This window comes from Antennarius striatus, chromosome 10 (genome assembly GCF_040054535.1).
Source record: "Antennarius striatus isolate MH-2024 chromosome 10, ASM4005453v1, whole genome shotgun sequence".
NCBI classification, from domain to species: Eukaryota; Metazoa; Chordata; class Actinopteri; order Lophiiformes; family Antennariidae; genus Antennarius; species Antennarius striatus.
In genome coordinates, this window is record NC_090785.1 from 1,431,246 (window position 1) to 1,448,393 (window position 17,148).

General features: G+C 49.3%; 2 protein-coding genes across 6 annotated transcripts; both read right to left on the reverse strand.

Annotated features, from left to right (window-relative positions):
* Positions 1-48: 48 nt before the first annotated feature.
* LOC137602514 (TBC1 domain family member 9B) lies at positions 49-8,624 on the reverse strand. 3 transcript variants are annotated; one of them, XM_068325328.1, is made up of 23 exons: positions 8,364-8,623; positions 7,193-7,303; positions 6,993-7,111; positions 6,678-6,909; positions 6,314-6,572; positions 6,013-6,220; positions 5,634-5,831; positions 5,345-5,485; positions 4,750-4,900; positions 4,461-4,675; positions 4,266-4,383; positions 3,969-4,171; positions 3,801-3,883; positions 3,599-3,728; positions 3,427-3,525; positions 3,285-3,353; positions 2,961-3,201; positions 2,813-2,878; positions 2,518-2,586; positions 2,203-2,256; positions 1,760-1,804; positions 1,587-1,684; positions 49-1,516 (listed from the first exon to the last, which is right to left on the reverse strand). In XM_068325328.1, the coding sequence occupies exons 1-23, from the start codon at positions 8,479-8,481 to the stop codon at positions 911-913; spliced, it is 3,633 nt and encodes a 1,210-aa protein (XP_068181429.1). In that variant the 5' UTR covers positions 8,482-8,623; the 3' UTR covers positions 49-910. The 3 variants fall into 3 exon arrangements, with proteins under 3 accessions (XP_068181429.1, XP_068181428.1, XP_068181430.1); XM_068325327.1 differs by having other exon boundaries at positions 6,993-7,303; positions 8,364-8,624; XM_068325329.1 differs by lacking the exon at positions 2,203-2,256.
* Positions 8,625-8,875: 251 nt separating this feature from the next.
* rnf130 (ring finger protein 130) lies at positions 8,876-17,148 on the reverse strand. Of its 3 annotated transcripts, none has more exons than XM_068326120.1 (9): positions 16,914-17,148; positions 15,823-16,589; positions 13,322-13,513; positions 12,448-12,698; positions 11,912-11,983; positions 11,492-11,574; positions 11,299-11,395; positions 11,007-11,193; positions 8,876-10,890 (listed from the first exon to the last, which is right to left on the reverse strand). In XM_068326120.1, the coding sequence occupies exons 2-9, from the start codon at positions 16,088-16,090 to the stop codon at positions 10,778-10,780; spliced, it is 1,263 nt and encodes a 420-aa protein (XP_068182221.1). In that variant the 5' UTR covers positions 16,091-16,589; positions 16,914-17,148; the 3' UTR covers positions 8,876-10,777. The 3 variants fall into 3 exon arrangements, with proteins under 3 accessions (XP_068182221.1, XP_068182222.1, XP_068182220.1); XM_068326121.1 differs by having other exon boundaries at positions 15,823-16,114; positions 16,444-17,148; XM_068326119.1 differs by having other exon boundaries at positions 8,877-10,890; positions 15,823-16,114.

Here is a 17,148-nt window from a genome sequence, read left to right on the forward strand (position 1 = left end):
GGAAAATTTTACATGCAAATAAATTAAAAAACACAGGAAAAGAAAAAGGAATTTCCTTCAATATTTATTAGACAATGGAATAAAGATCAATAACTGAACAATAAAAAACATTTAAAAGCAGATTTGTGGACATGAGTTTGACGTCATCAACAGGAAATACAAAAAAAAAAGTGTGATTTAATCAGAATCAGATGGCAGAGGCAAACACGACGCCAAAATAAGAGCGTGCATTCTGCTGAGCCAGCACGACTTCAGGATGAATATACAGTTAATATATCTGAGCTGTTCAGGAGGAAAATAAAACATTTCTCTACTCTTGGTTCATATCTTCACTCGCCTGACTGCACTTTTGACTTTCTCCAGGTCAGAAATGTTAAGCTTGTTTAAATCAACCTCAATTTTTGTTGCATCAGCATGAGGAACAAACTGGATTATAGGCAGAAATAATCAGGTTTTTAACTTGTGACAAAACAAACAAAACGCTGGTTTAAACATGTGAAAAAAAAAATTAAAACACATTTGTCACACAGCTGCTCATCTGTCAAGGTTAGTCTTCCTTCCTGTAGGGACGGTTTCTGTTCACATAGCAACTAACGACTCAACTGCGGTGGGCGGAGCTTGTGTAAACCTGTACTGTAGCTCAACGTGTTTCAGTGTTATACTGTGAAACGGCTTCATTATAACCTGTCATCATCATCATCATCATCATCATCATCATCATCATCGTAGTGATGTTTCCTCATCTCTGCCACTACAGGACCAACCAGCCAATCAGTGTCTGTCAGCGTGACGTCAGTGAAAACGCTCCAATCAGGAAGTGATGTAATCACGAGCTACTAAATAAGATCTTTAAATCAGGGTTGAGGTGAGTCATGTGATCAGGTGGAGGTGAGTCAGGTGATCAGGTGAGTCAGATGGAATGCTGGGCGAGTTCGTTGTCGGAGGCAGAGCTTGCCTGACGCTCCACCCCCCGCTGTGCCTTGCAGGCCGCCATCTTGCCCTGGATGTCGATCTTTTTCTCGAAGTAGTCGACGAGCGGCGGCTCCGTCAGCAGCGACGCCAACACTTGCTCAAAGGTGATGGACCAATCGACATCAAGCACGCTGCCCCGCCTCTGCTCGCCGCCGCCAATCAGCACGGTGTCGTCGGTGATGTCCTCGCACTGCAACGAGCCGGAGCTCACCATGGAGTACGACGACACCGACGTGTCGTCTTTGGTCTCCTCGTCCGACGTCTGCGGCGGCGCCGGCTCCAGCTGGGCGTCGGCCAGAGCCTGGCACATCTGAGCCTCACCTGACTCCGCCTCGCTGAGACCCTCCCCCCTTTGGGGATCAGGGGGCGGAGCCTGAGCGGCACCATCCTCCATCCTTTTGCCACCGTTGTTGAACTTCTTGCCGACTTCTCCGATCCGCAGCAGGAGGCTGGCGACGGTGGCGATGGAGTGGTAGAGCTGCTGCTCCAGAGGTTCCTCACTGAACATGTTGTAGAGAGTCTTACAGAGGTCGATGAACTGCTCCTACAGGAGAGACAGACAGGTGAGACACAGACAGATCACAGACAGGTGAGACAGACAGGTAACATCAGACCTGGTTCATCCTGGGCAGGTCTTTGATGGTCTCCGTCTTGGGTTCCTTCTCTTTCGCCCACATCCTCAGGTAGTACCTGTAGTCCTTCACCTTTTCCTCTGAAACCACACACAGGTCAAAGGTCATCAAGGGGTGGGGCTTGGCTTTAATTCGATATAACAACGAGCGTTCACCTTTCTTCTCCTCGCCGTCTCCGTCTGCTTCCTTCCCCGCCTCACCTGCGCACAAGATAGGAAGTCTTCACCTTCATCGTCGTCACAGAACGACGATGTCACGCTGACGGTCAGCTGACTCCCAAGTTCAATAAGGTGCTCAAATCAGAGTCGATCAGGACTTTTTCCTGTTTGTAAACATGTTTCACTGCTGGCCACACCCTCATCAGTGATGTCACAGGAAGTGCCTTCAAGGTTTGACCTTTAATTTAAATGGAATGCTTCGTTCCACCAGTTTTCAGTCTTGTGTTGTCCGACCATCAGCATCCAGTTACCATGACAACCAACACTTTTTAACTGACTGGCGGGTTGGGAACCAGCTGCTGTGACATCAGTGGCCGTGGGCGGGGACAGAGTAGCAACATGTCTGACATCACAGGTGAGGAGAGTAACAGGATACAAACCTGATGTCACTTCCTGTTGCCCCAAAATGTCCAGATCAGACAGGAAGGACGATTCTACAGGGAGACATCACGGAAGAAGAAGACGACGATGAAGAAGAAAACGAAGATAATAGACGAAGAAGAGGAGGTGAAGGGTGTGAGTGAGAGGAGAAATCACAATATTTGTTAACGTGAGATTTTTTTCATGCAAATCAAGCAGATTGATCTTCATCGAACAAACTGATCATCTTTGGACGACCGGTGGAGGCGGAATCTAGAAGGGGTGGCGGTGGACAGCGGTCGTGGTGCCGGCGGTCGCGTTTCACCGGGGTTTACCTCGAGGGCCGTCCTCCGTGAAGAAATGTGTCGCCTCCAGAGCGGATTCTGCTTCCTCAGGACACAACGCTGAAACACAACCAGACGCACAACCAACAGGTTTCACCATGATCACGACTGTTCACCACCGCAGTCTAACAATCAGACAGATCCTGACCTCTAGTGGTGGAACACGTGAACTAGTAGCTCAACATACAAGCTGCTCAACACGCAAGTTATCTGACATACGAGCTGTCGCTCTGTCTATAATTTTGTTCGACATACGAGCGAAAATCTGAGATACGATAACTCGTACCTGGAGGGAGGTGGAGCTTGTACAGCAGCTTGAGTTTCTCCGTCATGTCTCCGTGATACATCCCACCTGCGTACGACAAGCAGAAACCGACGCAAACATCAAAACCCAACTCCTGCGGTTCTGAAGGAGCGTCGGCGTTCGGACTCACTGAGTCCCATGATGAACTCCTTGAAGTTGACCAGTCCATCCTGGTTCTGGTCCAGGAGTCTGAAGAGGCGGGACGACAGCGTGGGGGTGTGGCTCCCGCACACCCAGGGTGCCAGCGCGGCAAACAGCTGGGCGAACTGGACCGGGTCGATGCGGTACTGCTCCAGGTACGGCAGGCTGGGGTCGTGACGCTCGGCGGCGGAGCTGCTGGAGCCCCAGTAGCAGCTGGTCATGTGTTTGGACTGGAATGTAAAGCAGAGGCGGGGCTTAACTCTCTTTCTTATCTGAGAGCCAATCGGAGATCAGAATGAATTTGAGTCCTGACCTTAAAGAGACAGTACAGCTCCTCCAGCTCCTCGATGCTGAAGGCCGACTCCGTCATCATCGCCCTCACCTGCACAAACGCACACCAGTGAACTCTACACATCTACGCTAACGGTAGCCCACGGCACGCCAACTCCACCCACCACGCTCCTCTTGGCCGTGTCCTCCAGCGACTGGATGACCTTTAACCTTTGCTTGAACCTCATCTGCTCAATGACGTCTGAGCGTAACGTGCCGAACCGCTGATCAGAGAGGAAAACGGGGGTTAGCGCAAATTTATGTCCAAGACTTGGGCAGACTCTGAATCGGTCTCACCTCGTAGGACGACTTGATGAGGTCGAAGATGTCGATCTCCGGTGGGGGGTCGTCTCCACTTGTCAGCAGGGCGTGTAGGTGAGGGACGGGCGCAGACGCCGTCTGTTTATTCACCACGTTATCCAGGTACCTTCAAACAAACGCACCCATGAGCGGCGCTCCGGTCAGAACTCCTGCAGACAGAGTCCGGAATCAAGCCTACCTGCCCAGGATGGTCATGGCCTCCCCTTCGTCATTGCAGGACAGTAGGGCATCCATGTTGTCATGGAGAACAGATAGCGCCACCTTCAGACGGATTCAGACACATGTATCATACTTGAACCTGTTGCCCCCCCCCCCCCCCCCCCACAGCAAAAGAACTGGCACTGACCTGGAAGATGACCTTGATGCCCTCGTAAAAGAAGCAATCGACCAATAGGACGGCGCTGTCGAAGGGCATCACGGACAGGAACAGCGTGAGGAACCAGGACAGGCTGATGGTGGAGATGACGCCCAGCTCCTGCATGTGTTCATACAGCTGGGGCAGGAAGGCTCGGGTCAGCTCCTCAAACACCCCCTGGTCCACCAGAGCACCTGCAGGGGCGGGAACCACATCAGAGCGGGACAACGCCCCCTGGTGGCTGCATCCATCTGACCCACCGACCTACGACTAAGTACTGTCACCAACCTACGACTCTGGTGTTGTAGTAGTCCGGTAGCATCCGCTCACATAAAGCCACTAAGAGCCAGAAGGCTTCCTCCTCTGGACAGTAGAGCAGCAGGACCGACGTCACGATGTTCATCGCCTGAGGGGGATAAATTCACATTAGTCATGTTTGTTTGTTGACGTGTTTGTCTTGCAGATGAAACGTGTTTTGTTTACTTGACAATATCCGATGCCGGGGTTGCGGTGAGCGTAAGCGGTGAGGACGCGACGAAGCGCCGCGATTCCTGTCTCATTCTGGAAGGCTCGGTGCTCGGGCATTGAGCGGTGGAGGTCTCGCTCGATCTCCTCCGTAGCCAATGAACACAGTCCCATGGCCTGCTCCACCAGGTCGCCATAGTAACCAGGGTGGGTTGCCATTTCATTCTGCGCCCCTGGAGAAACGGAGAGAGTGACAGGTGAAGACACGGAACGGGTTACCTGTGGTGTGGACGAACAGAACACTGACCAGAGAACAGCAGCCACAGCTCTCCCCTCAGGTTCTCCGGGATCCCGTTGAGGACCAGTTCTCTGGTCCTGGAGGTTCGGTACATGCAGACACCTCTGCCGAATTCAGAGAAATGGATGTTCCATGCCTCCTCTTTCATTTTCTCCTTCATCTGCAGAAGCAGGACAGAGGTCAGAAGGAAGTGCTTCCAAAGTCTGAGCCCAGAACATTAAAGACTATTAACTTTAATGTCTAAGAGGACACCTCAGCATCTGAGGGTACCTCCTTGGGATCTAATGGTCTTCCCCTTCGGGTATGACTGTATAAACTGGTCCAACAGTCACAGTAGCGTTCTACTCCTCTATATGGACATTATTGATTACTGATACCACCTGTCTTCTGTAATGATACAGGTTCTCCTCAGTGTCTAACGGTACACCAAGCTCCCTTGAATCTGTAACTGACAGAACTGACCCGACTGTCTCAGAAGATCCTGTGACGAGCTAATGGGGTTACGTCCCAGATACACTGGAATGTTTGAGGCCTGTCATGGTCCTCCCTGAAGTAAAAGCCCTAACTTTTCTCAGCACACCAACAGTTTGGGACTTGAACTTACAGCTTTGAGTCCCAGGTCCTCTGGAGCATTGCGGTGGTAAAGCTGCAGCAGACCCTGACTGGCAGTGGGCAGACCATGGTGGTAATGGCGTCTCTTGTTGACGGCGTCAGACCCGGTGGGTGAAGACGCGCTGGAGGACGCCTGAGAACAAAAGACCTCCGTCAGGGTTCTGATCCCCATCTGGTCTGGTCTCACGCACATCGGTAGAACAACTACAGACTTCAAGAAGTAACTTTTTACTGGCTGTAACTGATCTGAACTGTAGATGAGTGGACTTTTATATGAGTACCGAGTGACCAATCAGGGACAGCGGGTTGGTGTCACCCCACAGACTGTCAGGAGTTCTCTGCAGGAAGTCTGAGATGCGTTGGACCAGGAAGTCTCTGTCTTTGAGGTTAGCAAAGAGGAAGTTCATCTTGTTCTTGGTGCTAATGGAGACGGGACACGGCAGGACGCTGCTGCTGTCGGCCTTCTCCACAATGGACACCTGCAGAGCAGGGGATTGTGGGAGAAAATGGATGATATTTCAAGAAAAAGTCTTAACAGGATCTGTTGTGGAGTGTCTTATCTTTTTAAGCTACACAACAAAATTTAAAGATAGACTATCAAAGGTCTCTCCAAGGTTTCAAGTTTTTTCAGGTCGAAAGAAGGAAGTTATGTTGGATTACCTCTCTGAGGGGGATGATCAGCTGACACAGGTCTTCTTCTCTGCTGTTGAAACAGATGTAGTTGTTGGAGATGAACAGCTGGCCGACCACATGCATCTTTGCGAACGGCGTCCATAGCGTGCAATCCGTGTGTCCGTCCAGACGCTCGTCCTGCGTGAGCCGGAACATCAACCGGTACCGCTCGTTCTTCGCCCTCGCATCGAAATCCCTGCGGGAACGACAAACAGGAAACAGCTGAAGTGCTAAGGTCATCGACATCCCTGCGCTGGATCTGATGTCAGAAACATTGCTTTGCTGAGACCTCTTGAGCGCGGAGACGTTCTTGAGGGTTTTGCAGGGTTTGGGCAGCGAGCGGTCGGCGGCGAACGCCTCATTGTCGAGCAGCTGACGCATGGCGATGTTGGCGAGCTGCTCCATCAGCTTGAAGGTGTCGTTGATGTTGAGGAACATGGAGAAGAAGTGTTCGGTGTGGCGCGTGCTGACGCGAACGCTCTCCGGGAACACCAGGGTGGAGTTCTTCTCCAGCTGGGTCACCTCCGTCCACTGCACCACCAGGGTCACTGAGGTACAAAGGGTTTCGTTTCAATGTCAAATTTACGATACAGGTGTGTTCAAACTGAAACAGGAAGTTGAAGTGACGTTGGTCTGTGATTGGCTGGCCGTACCCTCCTTGCCCAGCAGGAAGGAGTAGAAGCACAGGTGGTTGACCGACAGGTAGAGCCAGCCTTGCCTCGGCACTCGTCCCTTCCAGTAGCTGCAGGAGTAGTAGTTCACCAGCTTCTCCTCCTCAGGCATCCCAAACAACCTCCTCATCTTTAGCTCCGCCTCCCGAAACTTCCCAGAATCCTCCTCCTGCTCCTCCCCTTGCTTCAGGCGGTTTTCTTCTGCGATGATGCCCTGGAGGAAGTGATATTGTTCACTGACCTGATCGCGCAAAAGAAGGTAAAAGGTTGGTCTAACAAGAACCTAAAGAGACCTACAGAGATCTTTCCTTTGACGAAGGTGGTGACGTCTTCATCGCTGTCAAAGATGGAGATGGTCTGCAGCAGATTTGTCTCCAGCCAATCCCAGTGCTCTGTGATCTCCTTCCTGGACGAGCCTGCAAGACAGAGTTGAGGAGACTTAACAGATTTAAACAGTCTGGAGATCAAACCCAGCACTCCCAGTCCGGTGGACTCACCACAGGCGATGTTCCAGTAAATCTGAGAGTCAGCAGTCTGCAGCAGGATCCTGTAAGGGGCCACTCTGGCACTGGAATCCAGAACCACATCCAGGGTCCCCACCAGCAGACCTGAACCCAGACAGACAGTAAACCAGAGGCGCTCAAATCTTCATTCAGTGAACAACGGGACTGTTGCTCTAGTGTGACTCCTAGTGGCGAAGGGTTGCACCTACAGCTCTGCCTCTGGGCGAGCTCCCTTTTAACAGCTACAGATGGGACTGGTCAGAGTTACCATGGCAACATGAATGATTTAAAGTACTTCAGACATCATCATTAACCCTCTGAAACTTTTCTAGTCTGGAACGTTAGAGGTTCCCAGAATCATGACCTCATTCACACCAATCAGTCAGTGTTTGTCTGGAAACTGGTCCAGGATCAGGAGTCAGCCTGGTTCACTTAAACTACACCTAGTACTTCACTACACCTACAGTAGTACTCAAACTACACCTAGTACTAAACTACACCGAGTACTAAACTACACCTACAGTAGTACTTAAACTACACCTAGTACTAAACTACACCTACAGTAGTACTTAAACTACACCTAGTACTAAACTACACCTACAGTAGTACTTAAACTACACCTAGTACTAAACTACACCTACAGTAGTACTTAAACTACACCTAGTACTAAGCTACATCTAGTACTAAAGTACACCCAACAGTTAAACTAAACCTGGTACTAAACTAAACGTGGTACTAAACTAAACTAAACCTGGTACTAAACTAAACTAAACCTGGTACTAAACTAAACCTGGTCAGTCAACAACAATAATATTAATAATACTAATATTTTTACAACTAGACTTACTGACTTTTGAACTACCAACGGTCCATCTTTATTATTATTATCGATTTACTTATCGATTAATCGACATTTGTCCGGATGTTCCCAATCATGGAGTCAGTCCAGTCCAGAGTCTAAACCGGACCACCAGACACAGACTAACTCCAGACCGGACTTCTTTAAACTCAGACGGACCGAAAGACCGAACCGACCCGGGGTCAGCCTCCAGGTAACGGGAGATCCAGAGGGAACAACCGGTGGCTGTAAAAACACACAGGAACCGGTCCAGAACCGGCCTGAGTGGACCGAACCGAACCGGGGCCCCGACGCGGTCCCGCTCACCGGAGAGTCCTCCCCCACGGCCGTGTCCTCTCCTTCTCTGCAGGATGAAGAAGGGGTTGGCCCGCTCCGACACCCACAGCGCCCCGGCCAGCAGCACCTCCTCCGGTTGGATCCACATCTCCGGCCGCTCCTGACGCCCTCCGCCGGGGAAGAACCCGAGAAAGGCCCGGTTCCACCGGGCGTCTCCGTCTAACGCGAGAAAACAGCGACCTGATGTTGATGTTGTCGTTCAGTCTGCTGACTGCGCATCACTTCCGGTTGTGATGCACAAGGTCACGCCCCCTGAACGGCCTGCGTCATGACGTCACAACAACGGCTGGATTATTCCGTTACAGTACTGTATTTCAAAATAAACTTGTTGCAGCAACGAAATGTTAAATTTCAAACAATATTTCAAAATAAATTGTCTTGATGTTAAAATTTTTAATCAGTTTACTTTTTAATCCTGAAAGTTTACTTTTTAATCCTGGACATAAACCTAAATCAATGGAATAATAAAGATGTTTATTCATATAATTATTTTGTCACTTAAATGAAGATTGAGTGATTAAATGAAGATACAGATTCTATTCTGGAACAGTAGCTTTAGTGGTTTTAGTGTAGATTACCATCAATTCATTTTATATAACCTTGAGCCTGGAGCAAATCCCACCTGACACTGGGAATGGAATGGAACAGGTTACAAACTGGACACGTCACCAGTCACATGACCATGACGGAGTCATAATTCAACATCTACCAGGAATGGTTGAGGACAACAGGGGAGAAGACGAAGAAGAAGACAGCAAATGGACATTTTCACCGTGCGAGACCGGACTATTTCACTGCGTGGACCTGGAGCTCTGGACCCGTCCTTTGTGAACAGAACCGGAGCGGTCGGTCGTGTGTTGATAGACCAGTCCGGTGTGAACAGAACCAGAGCCGGTGTTGGTTGACCAGTAAAGTGAGACTGGGTGCGTTAAAGGCAATAATGACACTTTAATGCCGAGGCAGTAATAGACACAGTGAACTGAAAGCATCACACCTTCTCGTCCTCCTTGTCACCATCAGTACCATGTGACAAAGAGACAGAAAGACAGACGGGTCCTATGGACTCCATCAGGTCACTTCAGAGATAATATTGATCGCTCAATCAGGTTATAGGTTGTATAATGCTGTTTATATAGAGCTCCATCGCTGGAGCTGGTTATTACAGAAGCGGTTTAATACACTTGAAACGAGCAGACCGTCACTTCAGGAAACCCTCTGGTGGACAGGAGAGAGGCTAGCAGGAGTTAGCATCTCAAAAGCAGCCAATAGGAAAAGGAAGCAGGTGAGTCTGTCAGTAGTTTCTTGCAACAATATAAAACTTCTAAAAAGCACTCGTTTGTAGTGGATGAAGATTAGATCAGCTTCGGCTATCCAGTCCTGATTTCATGAAACAGAAGATGCCTTTGATTTTCTTTCTATTCAAGGTTTGATTGGAAGAGCAGTGGAAGGAGGACGCCTCCCTGTGGAACTCCACAGACCAGGGGGTTTAATGAAATTTTGGACTGCTCCTTCAACTCTAAAATACCTTTTTTGCTACAAGGGAGTCAACATATGGTCGTTTCCTCCAGAGTCTGTACAGAGGATTCAGGTCCAGAAGTTCCTCTGGTCCTGGTAGGAAGAACTACCTGTCAGTCTTTACAGTGGAGATGTTCTGACCCAGGTCCAGATCTTCACAAAATGACTGGATTCAGGTCAGGTTTCAGATTTTCAAATGTTCTGACTGAAAGCAGAGCATCAAACAACACTGACAGGAACGTCTAGGTTCAGGTTCACTGGGTCTGTTCTGGTTAGGTCTTAAAGAACTCAGATCTGTGGAAGCTGTAGAACGTCATGGAAACTTTTAAAGGAACCTTGATAGGCACTCGCAAAACCAAGAAATCGCCTTCTCAGGACATTGTAAGGTCTAAAGAGTCCTGGAATTTTATAGGAAATCTAGAGACTTTGACTGTTCGAGATGTTTCCAGTCATGACTTAAGGAATTCCCAAAATTATCCAGGGAGCCAAATAGAATTTTAGGAACTCTAGAACATAAGACAACTTTCAGGAAATCAAAACAAGAAACAAGTTAGAGGAACCTAATTCAGGTTCTGGCTCGATTGTTGGACTTGGATCTGTACTTCAGTGAAGGAGATTAAAAGATTTGGCCCAACTAGCGGCTCTGAGCCCCCAAAGTTCCTCCTTAACTGGGCCAATCTGAGACCAGAATGCAGACTGTCCAAGAACGTCCATGTCTGACGGAATAAAAGGTACTTCAAAAGTTCGTGTTTTGGTTATCTGACTCCTCCCCGTCTTCCTTCAGGTAACACCCTATCAGCACGTCCCGTGTCCACTGAAGGTCCGTCCATCAGCAGGTGGAGGTCAGGGTCCGACCACGACGATGGTCCTCACGACTTGTTGTCGTCGTAGAGGTCGAGTGAGGCCTGGATGTCCGGTAGCTCCATCTCACAAACGATGCTGCGAGGAGACATCGAGTTCCTGTTGAAGAAATGACCTCCGCCTGTCAAGATGGAAGGACAAGTCAAAGACACGCCGTCCAACACGGTTTATCCTCTACGAAAGTGTTAGCGTGACTCCGATACGGTTCTGTTGCATTGTGGGATTCTGCTTTCTTACTGGTTACAGCAATGGTGATGTCAGCAGGTGTTCTAGGTGTGGCCTCTGGATGGGGGGGGCTCAGCGGCTCCAGGCTAATGGAGGGCTGGTTGCTGTCACGCAGTGGCGCCCTCTGGCTGCCGGATGCCTGACTGACGCCCAGACGCTCAACATCCAGCACCACACTGTCCATGCAGGGAAGACTGGTCTGACGACGGACACACGGACACACGGAGACCCCATCCATAAGCGATTATGAGAGATATCGGGATTTATTGATAAGTTATTGATAACGTTTAGGGCGGGGACTCACCATGATGCCGAGGGCTTTGAGGATGTTGAGTTTACACATGGGACAGGTACAGTGTTCGTTCAGCCAGGGGTCCACACACACTTTATGGAAGACATGTCTGCAGAGACCAGACCAGAACATGAGACTGGACTGGAACCAATCATCATTACTGGTTAAACTGGTCACACTGGTGAAAGTGGGTGTTCAGACTCACTTGCAGGGCAGGATGCGGACCACGTCATTCAGCTGGTACGCCTCGATACACACCGCGCAGTGGTTGAAGTCCGGATCCGTTTCCTGCACACACGAAAAGATGTGAAGAGGATCCCCCAACGCTCCCAGAGACCCCCAGACAAGTAGAGGGGCTCCAAGGCCTGGAGCCCCTTCACAGGTGTTGTGCTGCTGGACAGGAACCGGTTCCAGTCCTGGTCTCTGATCTCATCAGATCTGACCTCCAGCTTTATCACTGTCATGTTTACCTCCCCCCACCCCCACCCCTTGACCTCTGACCTTTCTGAACGTCAGTCTCCAGACTGAAGGTCAACCCCATAAAATCCTGCTCCTCCCGCCCACCAAGGCTAACGGTTAGCCATTAGTTTTTGAAGGATGAAGAGCCGGTTGGACAACCGCTCACCTTGTCTCCTTTCTTCACCGTCCTCGTGGTCAGCTTCCCAATCGCCTTCTTCGCCGCATCGCCGAGACGCCGCTGAGACACAAAAAGTCAACCACATCATCATCATCATCATCATTACACAAACAAACAAACAACTGAGACACAAACAGCAGCGCTCCAGAGTAGCCCTTCCTCCCTCGTCTTCCTCCTCCGCTGCAGGGAGGTGAAGCCAAGGTTGACCCACAGCAGATGGACGGGGGGGTGCGAGTCTGAGACGAGGGTTACGTTACAGTTGGGGGGTGGGGGCGGGGTTGAGGGGTGTGGCCACTCACCCTCCATTAAGCTCTCAGCAGAGACTCACCTCATTAAATATGAACGACTAGTCTGAGCAACACGAGGAGGAGGAGGAGGACTATGTTGAGACATTAGCATGTTAACTGGGTGTTAGCAGCACGTTAGCATGCCGTCTACATGAATGATGTATGTCAGGAAGATGCAGATCATTAGCATGTCCGTTAGCGCAGTGCCAGTGCGTTAGCAGTGTATTAGCTTGTTACCTGGCTGCGGTCGCGGGTGCTCGTGTAGCGGATCTTTTGGATGAAGTAGAAGATTAGCCAGGCCGACGAGATGATCATGAGGACGATGAAGGAGATGGAGACGAAGACCAGCGAGCCTCGGTTGATGTTTTTGGACTGACCGCGTTGGCCGACCACCACCGACACCAGAACCGTCAGGTTCCTCTCCAGATGGGTCAGGATCTCTCTACCATACACCTCCGTGATCATCACCGCCACCGTGTCACCAGTACCTGTCCAGACCGGAGCAGGACCAGAACCAGGATGAGAACCACAACCATGCAGAGGAAGGTACCTCACACCAGAACCAGAATGCAGTATGAGCTGCAACACACCGACTTAGAGACTATCTCAGATGAACTATGGGAACTACCCACGATGCAACGGTCCAACTCTGTCTGCCACACCACGTACAAATAACTTTATTGGTAAAGTCAGTTTATGTTTCTGCTGCCAGGACCAGACTTTCAAAACACAAGCACACACACACACATGCACACACACACAGTGAGGTCATCAATTAATAAACAGTTCCCAGTCTATATTTAGAGCTACACATTGATCCACAGGAAGTGAGTCCTCACATTCACCTTCATCCTCCTCCTCCTCTCAATCACTGTATTTAAAGGAACACATTCCACTGGTTCCCCCTGCTAAGCTAAGCTATCTATCTGTGTTTACACTAAGCTAACTGTCTTTGTTTGTGCAAACTTTTCTGAGATTAAACTAAGTCAAACTAGCTGTTTCTACATTTAGCTAAGCTAAGGCAGTCGTTATTCGATGTTTCCTGTTTATGCACGGCGGTCCTTTAAAGATGTCGCCACCACCTGTGACCTCACTGAGTCAAAACGCTGACCTTCGTGTCCCATCTTGACTGTTTTGTCGGTGGAGTTGTTGTAGATGAGGACGGCCGTGGCGTTGAAAGCCGCCGCCTTAAGGATCTTCTCTTTGAAGGTGCAGTTCCCTCTCTGCAGCAGCGCCACCCAGTGGGCGGTCCTGGGAGGAACCAGGAAACGGGTGTTGGAATCGCAGCCCTGCCGGTCCAACACTGAGAGGACGACAAAAACAAATTATCAGCAAAGCATACTTAAATGTTCATTTCAATGTTTTTGTAATGCTTCAATACTTTACCATGTAGTTTAACCACTAGCGCTTGATCTTACAGTGATGACATCATCATTAGAGTGGTGACATCACTGTTCGAGCGAAGGGGAAATGGTAAACAATCTATCTCTTCTCTCCATCCCCTTGTTTTTCTTCATCATGTTGACATGAAAACAGAATCTGCGCTCAAGTCCAGACACACGGCGGATGCTGATTGAATGATCAAACCACCAATCAGCTCATCCCTTCGCTCTGATTGGTCCGGCATTGATGTTTATTGTTTTTAGCATTCTTACTACTAAAACTACCATTAATAATGAAAATAATGGCAATAATGTGGCTTTTATAGATATATTTTTACTACAAAAGATAACTGACAACTCTTCAGGAGTATTTAATCCCGTCTCCTTTCACTGAGCTCTTTTTAAAAGCATTTATTACCCTTAAATGATTGTACGACTTGCTTCTAGTATGACTAACAATGACAAACACAAAGCATGGAACGCTAGCACCTAGCAACAGGCACACCAAACGTTGTCAATATTTAACTCCAATAATTCTGTTCTTCAATCCAGACGCCTGTATCTAGAAGGCTGTACCGAACGATCAGCAGCCGTGTGATTGGCTCTGTGCTTTGAGCTCTAATGAGATGCTCCGTCCAGCAGCTGCAGTGTCCTTGGACGTCTGACTGTAATCCGACTCCTCGGAGCAGAGACGCTCCGACCTTCATCCGCCTGGAGGCAGCCAGAAAGCCTCTGCAGTGGTTCAACAACACATCCGTCCTCGACAACGGCTAACGCTGCTACACACTGGGCTACGGTGGCGCTATCAAACAGCTACATTAGCTAAACCTGCTACAGCTAATTTCCCTTACAGACGATTAATAAAGAATTATTATCACTATTATTTTTTTTATTACTATTATTATTTCTGCTACATCAGCTAAAACAGCTAATGTAGTTAAACCTGCTATATTAGATAAACTTGCTAAAGCTAATTTTCGCTACAAATGATTAATAAAGGTATCAATAATAATAATAATAATAATAATAATAATAATAATAATATTATTATATCTGCTACATTAACTAGAGCTGCTACATCAGCAAACCTGCTGCATTAGCTAATTTACGTTACAGATGATTAATAAAGTATTATTATTATCACTATCATAATTATTATTATCAGGCAGCATTTGTAAATAAGAACCTGTTCTTAATTGCTTGCCTGGTTAAATAAAGGTTAAATAAAAATAAATATTATTACTATTATTATATCTGCTGCGTTAGCTAAACCTGCTGCGTTAGCTAGAGCTACTGCAGCTACCTGTGCTGGGACGGGCGAGTTACAGGAGAAAAGGTGTGTGAGGGAGGAGCTTGTAGAGGAGGAGGAGCTAAAGATGGAGGAGAGACAAGGCCTCACAGGCGTGTAATGAATGGAATTCTCAGTGGGCGGAGCGTCGGGGGCGGAGCATCAGGTGGCGTAGCGACAAATTTTCCAAACATATTTTTCTCCGGTTGACACGTCTGGGTCGGTGCTCCTCTGTCTTTGGTTCCATATCTTCATCCTCACCTTCACCTGCCACCTCTTCATCACTTTACGTGTTAGGGTGTGAAGTGTGGATAAGCCACGCCCCCAGTAGAACGCCACCCCGGAGCAACGGAGAGCAGCTAAGCAGATGTCGCTTCGACTGAGGACAACCTTCACGGCGTTGGTGATGAAGAGGAGCAGCTGCGTCCTTCACCATCCTCAGAGGAACCCGCAATGAGTCACCGTTTTCTACATCTCCCAGGATGCATTTCAGCGAGAACCATCCCATCGCCGACATTCTGTGGCATCAGGCAGGAAGCAAAGGGGATCCAACTAAATCACGTTGTGTGTGAAGTCAGTAACCATGGCAACGTATCACCGGTGAGGATGATTGTGCAGGTCACTGGCATCATATTCTATTTATTGATGGTTTTTTTGTTGTCTCCATGGCAACTAGAAACTCTCTAGTGATGCTGCAGAGATAAGCGGCCCTCTGCACTTTTCAGCCATCAGCATGAGCACGCCGTGTGATTGGCCCCACCTCCTTTACTGATGATGATGATGGTGTGTTTAAAGAACACGGGTTTTTTCCCCCTCAGAACGGACTTCCAGGTTATATTCCGGTCCGGTGCCTGATTGGTCGGAAGCTGACAGGTGCGGTGATGTGACATCATCATCAATCATCTGAGATGGGTGTAACCTTGTGTGTTGTGATGTCATTACCTCCGTGATGCGGCGCAGGTGCGATGACGACGCCCCTCGTGTCGACTTTGGGGGAATTCTGTCCGTACGTCCCGTCGTCGCTGCTCATCATGTGGATGGTGTTCCCTCGCCCGTCCAGCACGGTGGCGTTCACCGTGGCGCCCACGTACTCCTCCGACATCAGGTTTCTGTCGGAGCGACCCGCCGTCGCCGGGCAGGACAGAACCAGGACCAGGACCAGGACAGGCACTGACGGGACAGACAGTCGGGTCCAGCTCTGGGGTGTCATGTCGTCCTCTCAGTCACATCCAGACTGTCAGGAGACAAGATGTCTGTCAGGGGGTTGGACATTCAGGACACACCCACACCGTTAGCGTCTGACCAATGACCTTTCACTTTCATTCTTTCTGAAAATTGATCATTTTTATTAAAGACAACCAACAAAATGTCCATGTTGGTCCTGCTCTTAACACCTCATCCACTTAAGCCTGAAAGCGTCTCCTCATGTCCAACATCACGTCTCTAAATGTCTTCTTCATGTCTCTGAATGTCTTCTTCCTGTCTCTAAATTTCTTCTTCCTGTCTCTTAATGTCTTTTTCTGTCTCTAAATGTCTTCCTCTTGTTTCTAAATGTCTTCTCACTGTCTTTAGATGTCTTCCTCCTGTCTGACCCTCTTCTTCCTGTCTCTGAATGTCTTCCTCTCGTCTCTAAATGTCTTCTTCGTGTCTCTGGACATCATCATCACATCTCTGGCAGTACGGGGTTTTTTCTCCCTGGTTTCAGACTACTAGGGGAGGACAGACAGTTTTGTCATGAAGCATCATCATCATCATCATCATCATCATCATCATCATCATCACCATCACCATCATCATCATCACCACCATCATCATCATCACCATCATCATCATCATCATCATCATCATCACCACCACCACCAGGCCAACATCTGGACCTCCTGTCCGCCATGTCTGCCGTCCTGAAGCGTCGCGGCTCCAAACATTCACGGCTGGGGCCGTGAACACCTCATTTTCCGGGTCACCACCGTGACTCCGTTTATCCGCGGATCGACCGCGGTTCTCGAAGCCGCTTCATTCCGCTTTTGTCTTACCGTCTGCGGGCGGACAGACAAGGCAGGCTCCCCGGTCAACCGACGCCCGCTGCCTCGGCGCGCCTCCGGCTGCTCCCCGCTGGATGTCCGGCGGCGCTCGGCGCGAAGACGGACGCGGTTCCTCCGGCCGTTCGGTGTTTTATTCGGTGTTAGTTCCAGCGGTTGTTGTGACGGACCGAGGCTTCGGCCGCGTCGCTCCGTTCCAGTTTGGGTCGCACTGCGCATGCGCAGAGGC

Bases quoted from the DNA above. Each gene is read 5' to 3' on its own strand.
- LOC137602514 (XM_068325327.1), bottom strand. From the start codon at position 8,481: ATGTGGATCCAACCGGAGGAGGTGCTGCTGGCCGGGGCGCTGTGGGTG. The intron at 7,304-8,363 runs GTGAGCGGGACC...GTCTGGGTTCAG, and splicing joins CCGTGGGGGAGGACTCTCCG to GTCTGCTGGTGGGGACCCTG. The intron at 2,587-2,812 runs GTACGAGTTATC...GTTGTGTTTCAG, and splicing joins CAAGCTCCACCTCCCTCCAG to CGTTGTGTCCTGAGGAAGCA.
- rnf130 (XM_068326120.1), bottom strand. From the start codon at position 16,090: ATGACACCCCAGAGCTGGACCCGACTGTCTGTCCCGTCAGTGCCTGTC. The intron at 12,699-13,321 runs GTCAGCGTTTTG...CGGTCTGGACAG, and splicing joins AGTCAAGATGGGACACGAAG to GTACTGGTGACACGGTGGCG. The intron at 11,194-11,298 runs GTGAGTCCCCGC...GTCCGTCGTCAG, and splicing joins TCAAAGCCCTCGGCATCATG to ACCAGTCTTCCCTGCATGGA.